Source organism: Rhopalosiphum padi, chromosome 1 (assembly GCF_020882245.1).
Source record: "Rhopalosiphum padi isolate XX-2018 chromosome 1, ASM2088224v1, whole genome shotgun sequence".
NCBI lineage: Eukaryota > Metazoa > Arthropoda > Insecta > Hemiptera > Aphididae > Rhopalosiphum > Rhopalosiphum padi.
The window spans coordinates 15,365,904-15,379,238 of NC_083597.1; the positions used below are offsets into that span (position 1 = coordinate 15,365,904).

At 25.7% G+C, this 13,335-nt stretch overlaps 1 protein-coding gene and 1 non-coding gene across 2 annotated transcripts in view; both read left to right on the top strand.

The window, feature by feature from the left end:
* Nucleotides 1–5,680, top strand: part of LOC132922065 (alpha-protein kinase 1) — a 50,536-nt gene extending 44,856 nt beyond the window's left edge. The window contains exon 6 of the mRNA XM_060985384.1: nt 4,621–5,680. Coding sequence (XP_060841367.1) covers nt 4,621–5,016 — 396 coding nt within the window. The 3' untranslated portion in view covers nt 5,017–5,680. The remainder of the gene's footprint in view (nt 1–4,620) is intronic.
* Nucleotides 5,681–11,325: 5,645 nt separating this feature from the next.
* On the top strand, nt 11,326–11,416 carry Trnay-gua (transfer RNA tyrosine (anticodon GUA)). The gene is given in 2 exon segments: nt 11,326–11,362; nt 11,381–11,416. It is a non-coding gene; the product is annotated as a tRNA-Tyr (tRNA).
* Nucleotides 11,417–13,335: the final 1,919 nt, after the last annotated feature.

Genomic DNA, 13,335 nt, shown 5'->3' on the forward strand with positions numbered 1-13,335 from the left:
ATAAAAATAAAATCATAGATTTCCAGATTTAGTTACGTGATATTTTAAATTTTAAATTTTGATTGTTTTTCAATAAAATCAACTAATTCACACAACATTTTAAATTTTAAAAATAGTAAATCCTTTATACCTATAATTATACTTATAGTGTTTTTCAATTTACAGTATAATTTATAAGTAAATAAAATAATAAATAGATTTTTTATGTTTACCTTTGTAGCACCATACCATTTTTTATTATTCAACGCATAAATGGTATTGAGTAATTTGAAGTGAATTGAGTAAAAAAAAAACACATACACACACACGTCACACACAAATTAATGAGATAAATTTACTATTTATATTAAATATTATGAAATTATTTTTCGTTTCTAAATCGTATCAAAACAGAAAATCCATACAATATATATATATATATATATATATATTGGTTGATAAAATTATAATAATTATTACATTAAGACAATATATTATTACATCAATTCATTATTCATTTGACAGTCAATTTGTTAAAGGACTTTTACATGACGATTTATTAATAGATCATGTATGAACATTTATTTGTCACTACCGATAACGTATTGTTGTCTGCATTATAATAAAATAATAAATGGATACGTGTATACGAGTGTATTCTTTTTATAAAGATAGAGCACCTATTCAGTAGTATTCAATAGTATATAATGAAAATTGATGACAGACTGTAACTGAGTTGAACATTCCTAAAACTAATCATGTTTTGTGCTCGTTCGCTAACAAATTGATTGATTCGATTTTATTTTGGCGAAATAGATTCACATTTGCCAAAAAGTTTTTATCGACATCTATGAGCACGGCACATATTTAATTCACATTCGTTGAAATAAGTTTTATAATTAAGAAGAGGGACAAATCATTGGTACATGTAACATGTTATCAAATCAATACTAAAATAATTTTATAACAATTTGGAATTATTTTTTAATTAAATATAAAAAATCCATTTTTTAATAATTATATTTAAAAATGATATTATTTATTATTTTTAAATCTCCTATTTTATGTAAATATTTAATATAAATTTCAATTTTAAGCGTAGCACAAAAATAATATTTTCAAAAAAAATCTAGGCTTACAGCGAAGATATCGAAACGTTAAATACATAGAATATTGTCTCTGATTCTTAGTACATTGACATATTATTACATTGCTAAGATTTAAAGTCAAATAAATCAAGTCCATTATATTATAAGCAAATAATAACGTACATATTTTATGATATTATTGCTATAAAATAAAAAATACATTGATAAATAAATAATTTACATGAAAATAATGAGATTTCGGTCATTTTGATTAGATGTTCAAATCTTACGTACCTTCCTTCGTTAAACTTACGAAAATTCAACTATATAAACCTAACCATACGAATACGACGTGAAACTTTAGATAACACTACTGGAAAATCAGACAAGGGTCTCGTTTCTGCAGCGAAATATTCACGTCGAACACTCGGTGGCGGTGTGTTTTGCACAGATAACGAAAATCCGCACACACGTGCCTTATGGACGGCTAAACTAGTACATACCGTCACTACGCGTTATATAATAATAATAACAACAGCACAAAATCGTTGCGTTCCAAAACATACAGCGAGATTATATTATTTTGTTACGAGCTTGCTATAACTTTTTTTTTCACTTTACCTTCTGCCATTGAGATAGCTATAATAAATAAACATAAATATAATATAAATAGTATTTATTGAAAATCTCAAAATTCTATAATCTAGAAAATAGTTTGTCGTTATTATTGAATTAATTAATTTTATTCACGTGCCCGTCTTGTAAAGTAGGTATTCCAATGTCTACACATTAGGTTATCCTATTAACTTGTGTATCAATTTTGTATTTTATTCTTGCAATATACAGCCTCACATAGCTCAGTATGTTGTTTTATCTATAAGTGTAAAATCTAAAACCCATTAAGTAATTAAACATAAATAAAAGGAAAGTATATCTTGATATACTGATTCAAAATTCATTACAAATAAACGTTAATATTTTAATTAAGGTAATCCGCTTTAATTTCATAGTTTCATACTTTAATTGATTGTTTATATTACTGGACACTTTATGTGTATTGTTATTAAAAATACATCGTTAAATAAGTTGTATCCATCTAACGCATCTTAATCTGCACTTAGAATAATCTATTTTATTGCTTTAATATTAATCTAATAAAATTTTAAAATTCTGATTACTTGCTTCAAAATTAAAATGTCATAGAAATCTTACACGGGAACCTAGAAAAAACTATTCATATATTATGAGCATATTATGATAGGTCAATTATTCCATGAAAATTTAAAAATTTAATAGAGTAACACTTATTTTTTCTAAATTTAAAATTGGCTCTGTTACGCATTAGTACGACGCGCGACGTCCTCTAAATTCAACATCGTGTTAGAACTGCAGTTGAAATCCGAAGACTATCATCTTGTCGTCGACATAGAAGTATCAAAAATGCCTATACATAACTCCGTGTTTGTTAATGACTGGATTTTTTTTTAAATATAAAATTGTTTTATTTTTTATTTTATTTTCATCTCACGGCCAATAAGAAACTCTAATTAATTAATATAGTTGCGTGTAATATCCCAGGAAATATGGTAAATATTCACTGGCCTTTATTGATACGATTGTGTTAAACAAAATATGTGTTTATCCAAAGCGCACATAAATGTATATACATATTATACACATACTCGCATTATTTTAAGCATAAAATAGTTCAAACGAAAATCTAAAAGAAATTTTGAAAGGTTAAACAAATAAAACAAATATATGAAAACCATAACACGGATTTGTTTTGCATTATATTTTCTTACAAACAAAGTATAGCAAGAGATAATGGTATTTATGGTAACTACACGAATGTATAATTTTTCACAAGGTTGTAAATAAAGTTTTCTTTGTAACTTTGACAGTTAAATATCATGAGAAACAAGTAAACATGTTCCATTTATTGTTACCAACTAATATTAAAAATAAATAGTTGAATTTCAAATCTTAATATTATTTTAAGAAAATATATAATATTAATAAAATATGATGATTTAAAACAATTTGATTTAATACGAATTAAAATGGACGATATTTCACCTTATCATTTTATATATTATTAATATTTTAAAATATTAATTATAAGTCACAAAAATCGTAAATCTTTACTTGATCTATTAAATAACTATTAAAAAAATATTTCATGTAAATTGATTATAATTTATAAATAAATATAGTTACATCAGTAAAATCGAATATCGAATATCGTAAAAATTTGAACTGCTCATAAACAACTAATTTGGCTTTCTGGTAGAATTAACAAAAACTTTTATGAATTTCAACTAAAAAATACGAGTAATTTACAAATTTTCGGGGATTTTTATTGTCAAAATTCTAACATTAAACGCTTATTAAAAAATACTGTAATTATAAATTAACGATGTTTTTTAGTTGAGAAATTAGCAACTTATGGGGAGCTTAGTATTAAATTTCTAAGAATTTTCATCCAATGAATAATTTTTAATAAACATTTATAAAAAAAATTATTAAAATTTTTCATGCCTATAAATAACTCAGAAATTATCAAAATATTTTGAAAAATGTATCCTAATAATTGAACATGATAATATAAACATTTTGTGAAAATTTAAAGTATCTAATTATTTTTATTTGAGTTACATCATAAAAAAACAACAAAATTAGTTTTATTAAAAATTTGATTAGCGTAAAAATTCCCGTTATACCTTGATTATAAAAAAAAGTCATCAATATTTTTAACTTCGACCTCTTTCAAACCTTAAGTTGATCATAAAGATGCTAATTTTTTTATATCGTTTTACAATTTTTAAATATTTTCTTTAAAATATATTAAAGTTAAATAAAGTGTAGTATAAACAGTATACATGAAAAATGTATTTAAATTAGATTTTCGTACGTAAAAGTAACCTGCGATTTATATTATTTTTAATTTTTACGTCCGATAACAATAGAATATATTATTAAATAAATATATTAAAATTTTATATTATTTCGTTAATGCAGTCACTTTTGGCTTATATATAATGAACTTACTATGCAGTATAATATACATACCTACACAAAGATAATATAAACGTGTATAATATTCACCATTATTTTAATTTTAGTAAAATAATTATAGTTAAAGTATGTCTAGCGTTTCACCATATTGGTCCCATACATAACATTTTTTTAAATTAACACTGATTATATAAGTATTATCTAGTAGACAAAATTATTAAAGTTTATAATATTTTCGGAAAATCAAAATTATAATTATTGTTATTGAGTTAGTTGAAAATTCTATAGTTGAATATTTTCAATTCTAAATTTTAAATAAGCATAAAAATATTATCTATCATATGCATTTAACTAAGTCATACGTATGATAGTGGCTAGGTATTCTGTAAATTATATTATAAACTAAATAGTGGACGATTAATTATTGTATAAGATAGCATCGGTACATGTTATGTCTATAATTTTAATAGTATTACTACACGCGAATGATATAAACGAAACAGTATTATAATTTAGAATTATGTTTACGTTATAGGTGTTCCACGTATGCGCGTTCACCGATGACGGTCTAACGCAAAAGAGCTTCCTGTGCCCAGAGTCAACACTATTTGACCAGACCATACTCAAGTGCAACTGGTGGTTCTACGTCGATTGTAAGTCGTCGAGGAAGTTGTATGACAGCAACATTCCGATATCGAAGAGCTATCAGCTGATGAAGGCACTGACGTTCTTCTCATCGTACTCAGCCGGACCATCTATGGACGCTTCTGTGGCCGCAGCCACCGCTGCTGTTTCACGAGATTCGTCAGACGAACCGAACAAGTCCGATCTCACTACCGATTCATCGCAATTCGAGCCCGTCGCAAGTTCGTCAATTTCAAACACCACCGCCTCCGCCGAAGTCCTCGACAACGTATCGTTCCGGAGATGAACGGATGCTTTATCCCAATCACAACCTCCTTCACCCCCACAAACAAAAACAGAATGCCAAGTTTTTGTTTTAGCGCATGCGTTTGTTATGCATAACACACATACGTGTATACAACGTCTTGCAATTATTTAATAACTTTTTTGTTTTATTTATTATTTAATTTATGTATAACGTTTATACTGTTGTAACAAATAGGTTTTAGTTATTTAAGATGTTTACTATTTTTGTGATATAATAATATTATTAAAAGTGAACATTATATAAATAGGTGATAATATCAACATTGTGATATTACCTATATAATATACGCATAATGTTTTCTTAGACGCTTCAAATAGTTTTCAATTTGCTCATTTTTTTATAGTTTTGAATTTAAAATACGTATCACAATTGTATATTATTATGTGGTAACAAAACTTTTATACGTTTATATATGTATACACATGTATTTTTTTTTTACTTAACAATATTAAATAATTTTATTACGTCATATTATAAACTTTCTCATCATTTAAAGCTAATAATTGGCTAAATGTATTTATGCCCATATTAAAATAATAAACTTAGTCAAATAGTATGATGTAGAAAACAATATTGTACTTATGCAGTAGTGGACTATTGTCCATTATATGCATTATTAAACAATAAATAATATGTTACACTATATTATATTCGTATTTAATTTACAATTTCTAATTTTATGATTTTCATAATTCCCTATTGTAAATTATTCATGTGACATGCATACAGCGAAATTGGAAAATATTTTAGATTCTGTGTTAAAACGATTTGTTCTTGAAGTTTATGAGTCAATGAGTTTATATTAGTTCAGTTTGATGTTTAATGTAATGTCCGTTTCGGTTCCAAAATATATTTTTTTTTTATCCGAAACAAAATTTAATATATTTACAATCTGTATTTACATGTTATACAATAAGTAAATTGGATGGCATTTGATTGACAGGAGGGGGTAATCACCCATTGGTGCCACCCCGTGGAAAGCAATTAAGGAGAGAGTATGTCCCTGCACCAGTTCCTTTACAGGCGCCTGGGTGGATTACCTGGAATTTCTTTGAATGATAGTTGGGTGATTATTGTTGGGTGTTTTGTGTGATTTTTGTAGGTGATCGTAGCAACATTTTTGGAATGCAGATGTCTTTATGAAGCGAGCCATTGGTGATATACCGAGAGGCACCTGATAGTAATCGTAGACATATAGATTGGAATGCCTGCCCAGGTAGCAAAATAACAGTATTATAAAATTATAATAAAGTTTTATGGTTCTAAAATATGATTTTTTTTTTTAACATAACTTTTTGTTCGGTTTGATACCATTGTTTGAGTTCGACCCACCTCTAATAGGCACGATATTTATTTATAAGCATTTCATATTCAAATTTCGATAAAATTAGCAAAACCCATGATCATTTTCTAATTATTTTATGGTTAAGGATTTATAAAAGATTAAAATATAGCTAAAACTTGTCAGTTTAATATAAGGTTCCTCGTAAATAATTCATAACGGAAAAAATCAAAAAAATATAGCTAGATTTTTCTCCCATAAATATGTAAATTTAAAATTTTATATTAAATATATAAAAAATAACAATTTTGTTTTTTTTTATTTTCAAAAATATTTAGTAAACTTTAAACTTTTATACATATAATACATTTTGTATTTTTTCACACAATAATATAATTTTTAATACATAATATAGATCAATAAATGAATTATTTGCTATTGCATATTTATAGTTTTAATTGTGTTATTTTTTATTACTAATAGTCAAAATAACTTACTGTAATAATATTGTCAATTGATTGCAATATATCTATTCGACAATAGAATAAATTTTTTAAACGTTTTTCATATGTAGCGATTTACTTACTAATAAGGCCAGTGGCGTGGTAAACGATATTTGTCTTATACAATTGCTTAGCCCTAGAAATTTATGTTGAGCTTAAAAATTAAAATTTGTGAGGATGAATGATAGTTAATTGACATATTATTTTTTTTATATCAAATTGTTGATTGCATATGTCATTTAATGAAAATTCTGAATAACCATACAGTTTTAGATTATATTATATTATGTTGTAGAGAGTATAGTGGGTCATTGTTTAATTACTTTACTCAGGGCTCGAAATATTGCTCACCACGCCACTGAATAAGATACATTCGACTCTTATTGTATAATAGTATGGTTATCTACTGACTACTCCACCATTTTTTTTAAATATTTATTTATATTTATTAAGTTGAACATATTATATAATATATTTCTCTATAATTATTTACATCATTCATTCAAGTATAGTTATTGCTCAACAACCAATTAAAAATACTAACGATATTTCATCTTTAATTATATAGTGTTACATTAGTGATCAGCGATCACTGATCACCATATTATTCAATTTTATTATCAATGATTAAATTTAGTACAAGCTTTCAATCCTTATTCTTAACATTTATTTTTTAGTGTTATCTATAAAGTGTATTCTATTAATGGAATTTGACCTAGATTAGTTATAAAATTATTATTTTTTACGTGGGCTTATATAATGCGAAATCATTTAAGTTTCTATACGCATTTTTCTGAGAGTTTGTTTAATATTTATTTAATTCTATTAAGGTTTCTTTCAATAATATTATTCTATTTTACGTTAAATACAACTATGTTTAATATCATAGATTCGTAGCATTAAATAAATAAGATTGCCTTCGGTTATTACCACAAAATGTCTGTACAGACATTCTTTGGAAAAATAATATACTCGTGTTAAATTGCATACATCAAAGAATTTTGATGTTAACTTGATGTATGTTCAATTCAACAATACATTTTTGTTGGAATTATTCACACACTTCATAATCATATAGTTTTCTAATAAAACAAGTCATACGAGTCATAAGTAGATTTATGTTCGAATTTAATACGACATTCGAGCTATCCTTTGTAGTTTGTATAATTCTAGTCTATCATAACTATGTATTACTGCATTACAAAAATTCTTAGTTTAGTTACGATTTATATTTTACTAACTGTTCTTAATACTAGATATAAGCAAAATATTATCAAATTTTATTATTTTAGACTTGACTTTTAGATAACAATTTATATCATTTACATAAAGTATTGTTGATTTAAAACTATTTTTGAAAAGCTATAAGAATAAAACATAAATATTTCCATATCTATTGTCTATAATACTTGTTTTATAGTAGGTAGTTACTAAAAATGTACAGAGTGATATGTAACACATTTTATAGTGAATAAATTATAGACTTATATTAACCAAATATCAAGAAATTTTGTAATTTTAACTATATTTTTAATTAGGTATTTTGTTTATTATGTATAAAAAATATTTATAGATATCTACATCTTAAAATCAATACTAAATGTATAATCATTAGTCATACATATTAATCATCCTAAATAATAGTATGCTTACAAATTTTAATAATACTATAATAAATTGTGTTGTCCATAGCAGTTTTTCAGCTTAATTTTCAGAACCAAATAATATTGAAAACTATTAAATCTTCTTGTATTTATGTATATTAAACATAAAAAGTTAACTGTGCGTGAGATAAACTTTAAACAACCATTAAAACTTGGACTACTTGTTCCATTATAATAATTAAAACAAAATAATAACGTAGGTAACTACTTAGTTATGGCTAATACATAGTATACTAACAGTACTAATACATAACTGTATTTTAGGATATTATCTAGAATTTTAGATATAATAAGTGCCTACTACAAATTACCAAATGGTAAGTCTACTTAATTATGCATTTTTATAGGTACGCCTTAGGTATCATTAAAATAATTCAAATTTACAGGTACAATTAAATATTAATATGAAGTGATAATTATAATAAAAAAATTATGTACCAAGTCCTAAAATTATAGCATTGTAATATTGTAATTTAAAATATTATATTCATTTAATGACAATGGTAGCAACCATCGCATATAAAAATTAGCTACTAATATGACGTAACTGATGTAATAGGTTAACCTATAATAATTTCGTGATTTGTCAAATGTGAAATGACCAATAATTATAATAACTAGCTGTAATACTGGGTAATATTAATACATATTTTTGTATTGTATTAATTATATTCAAATCTTATTATGTTGTATATTAAAAATTAAAATATTTTGTTTTAGATTTTTTATTGTTAAAAAAATTATAAAAATGAAAAATTGTTTACCTACTCATATTTTTTTTCGTATTATCTAGTATATTAACCAATTGTTATAAAATTAAAGACTTATAAAATCATCAAAATGTTCTCAAAGACCACATATTGCAAAGAGGAGGCAACGCAAAAAAGGTTTAATAGTAAAAGCTATCGAAGATAACACTACCAATGCTAGGCCAATGAGAAGATAGTATAAAAACCGACGTGAAAAGGATTCAGACAGGATATACCACGGATAAAGAGAAGAAAGAGACAATGAAAGATAAAAAAAGATGAAGGGAAATTGGCAGTATTGGTCTGTATGACCGAAAACCTAAAAATAAAAATATATGTCTACAACACACTTGCATATTGCACTGAATTAAATTGGTAATTAAATTTAGTGGTATACTCGTAAGATTAAAGGTCTAAAATAAATTAAACTCCGACTTAAAACTGACATAGTATATTCACACTTCTAGTAATCTAGTTTCAACTTCCAAGTAACCACATTTGAATTGTCTTAGATCGTAATAGCAGTTACTATATTGATACCACAACAAGTATAGCATAATTTCGTAATATACAGCTCCCAAATCTCAACAATCAAAGATAGGCAACCCTATAGGTCTGCATGTATTGTAATTTTTATTAAAATTTAAGCATTATCAAAATACATCATAGGATGAAGATAATTAAACGATTACAACTGATTTGTCAAAGATTTAAAATACTCTACTAGACTGACGTTTATCTCTTACCGTGTCACCATAACGAATTTAGATAATGATTTTTTAATATATATTAGTAAAACAAATTTATATTTAACAGTAGCCAGAAAATTATATTGTTTGACCTCACACGCAATATAGGCAATGCGCATTCATGAAACTAATTTTGTGTCGTTAGCTTTAATTTAAAGTGAACTGACCTATTATAAAACTTGAAGCTAACGATATTATCTAGAGCAACCCCGTTTAAACCTCAAAACATGCCTAACTATTCAAAAACTGAAAAAGGGAATAATTATATTACTAATTTAGTTTTTAAAATAATACATAAATTATCCTAATAAATTATTAATTTAGCTATTTCAGAGTATTATGACACTATATTAAGTTAAAATAAATCAAAAACTGTTAAAAATGTACTAAATTATTATTGGCTATTAATAATACAATAATAATGAGTAATAATCAAAAATTATATATCAAAAATATTTATTAGAAAACAAATATTATTGGTTTGAATATTGGTGATGGCCAATATTCCCACTGAGATCATCATATTAACTTATACTTTTATCTTTGATAATATACATGCAAAAGTAACAAAATAATCAAATAAAAATTTACATTGGAATTTTTTTAATGGCTATAGGTATTTTTAATACAATAAAAATCAGTATAATTTTGTTATATGTCGTTATCAGTTTTAAACTACCTGTTTTAATAAAAAAAAAATACTATGACACTTTTTAGTGTGCTATCAACTGACAATATCATCATATTCTAAAAAGCGTTATAGTCAACACCATATGCACTGCAGTGCTCTTGGTAGTTGGTAGAAGTGACACAATACTGATTTATGGAAAAAGTATCTCATCTGTTTAATAGTGATGCATATATTATATATAAACACTTATAAACAGGGAAAATATAGCCATACTAATATATTAGGACTGGAAAGAGTAATATTAATAATTATTGTTGTTGTAAACAGCACGGGAAAGTGTGTCGTATCCAAATATTTAGTAAATAAGGCTCGCGTAACCATATATTTTTGTTCAGTGAATCTAATGACGAGAAACAAAGTAACCGGTTCGCAATTGATCTGTCTCCTCCGTGAATCTCGATCTTTCTATTAGAGATAAGCAAGAGAAGTATTCGTAAATAGTTACTCCTGTACGTAAGTTGAACAGACCACATACATACTTACCAGTCAGTCGACACATACAGCGCTCCCACACGGCGCTATGTACTTACTGAACGGTTACATACTTTCAAATACTATTTGTTTGCCAAGCCATAATTTTTGCATTGGTGAACTGGTGAAAGTACAACAAAAAGTGGTTTAAATGCATAAACAAGCAAACTCCTATACATCCTTCGGTAGCTCAGTTGGTAGAGCGGTGGACTGTAGTGGCGTTAGATCATAGATATCCATAGGTCGCTGGTTCAAATCCGGCCCGAAGGAAATTTTTTTATTTAATTTTGAATATATATACTTTCACAGTTGGTGATACAGTTACAGTGATTTAAAATTGAAGTATAACAACTGTTATTTTCGTTGTGTGTATTATGCTCTCATGCATCACCCAAATGTATTCAGTTATCCAAGTAGATTACCAGATTACAGTTACTCGAACATATTAAATAATAATATAAAATAATAACAATAATAATAAATTACTTAATCTAGAAAATCCATCTAACCTTCTTACCCATTCGTAATTATATTATTCTTTCATCTCTTTACAGGTAAATTGGTAAGTCGATTTAAAATCTACTAAATATAAAGGTAACTATGTCACTATGTGTAGCTCATACAAATAACTCATTTTAATTAATAACATAAAAATATAAAATATGGAAGTCGAAAAAAGTTTAACTTTCAACATACTTATCTCAGTCTAATCTCAGCGGCTCAGCTTGCTTGGTTTCAGTTGCACATTAAATAAAAAAATATAATATCGAAAATTTTCAAGGATCATTTTAATTTATTTTTTTTCTGTGTTTCTATCGCAGTCTACACAGCGATAATAAGCAATATCTAATAAAATAAAATATATTATATACACTATAATAATAATAATATTCCATAGCGGAAAATTAAAAATAGAACAAAATTAAAATTAGATACCTAAGCGACGCGTGAAGTGTACGAATTATAATATTTAAATATAATATTTATATACATGGTATACACTAACGACCCGTTTTCACCGATCACCATGTATTTTTATGATAATTTATATTCACCAACTTTTTTTATGCATTTAATTAAAATCGGCGTTTTTAAAACTATAAGCTTTAATCCGGAACATTTTTAGATCCCGAGACCTCTCTTCGGGACAACGGGATACAAGTGACATAAAAAAATCGGTAGTATCCCTTAAAATCCGGGACATATGGCAACCTTACTCTAAGTGCTTATATCTATATTAAAGTAGTTTATTTTATTTATATTGCCTACAGTCATGAACCCTTAAATTAAAATCGGTTTAATCGTGACTAAAATAAACATATCAATGATAACAAAATATTTTCTTTTTATTTGTATTTATAACTTTTTTACTATATTATTATATTAAATTATTATTATATACGATCAGAAGAGTCGTGTATAGTATTTTAAAATGTTTTTGACCTCATGGTGTAGCTTAAATTTAACTAGTTACAGCAATCAGACTTGTGTCTCACAGTGAATCACTGAAATGTCATATTTTAAGGGAAATTTGTAAGTCAATTGTTACACTTATTAAAGTGTCACTTGAAAATGTAGTATCTAAAATATGTCTCAGTCTTATAAGCTATTTGAAACTTTTGATTATTTATATACCTATCTCAATATAAAATCATTTTTTTTTATGTAGGCCTATACGTCTATACTCGTATAGTTTTTTGGCTATTTCATATTTCGAACTATTATTAATTGTCGGCCAAATGGCTGTCAGCGGTTTGTATCATACCAACACTTCTTAATGAAATAATAAAAGAATTTATAAATTTAATTATATTTTAATGAAGTAGTATTATATTCAAATAGCAATACTTACCAAAACAGAAAAAAATATTTAAAACCAACCCAAAGGGTATAAATTGCATGATTCATGATGTATTTAATTTGCATTACAGACTTAAATTTATAATTATTATGTTGTGTAAACCTTGAATTCAAGTTCTATACCACTATATTATATTTATATACTTAATTATAGTGTAATATACTAATATGCAATATTAATTATTAACATTATTATGATAATGTCAAAAAACCTTCTAATGAACAGCTGTATTCCTCTTAATATTGTTCTACATTTATCACTGGTGTGATAGAAATGTCCAACAAATAAAATTCAAACCGTAAAACGTTACATCATTTAACGAAATATC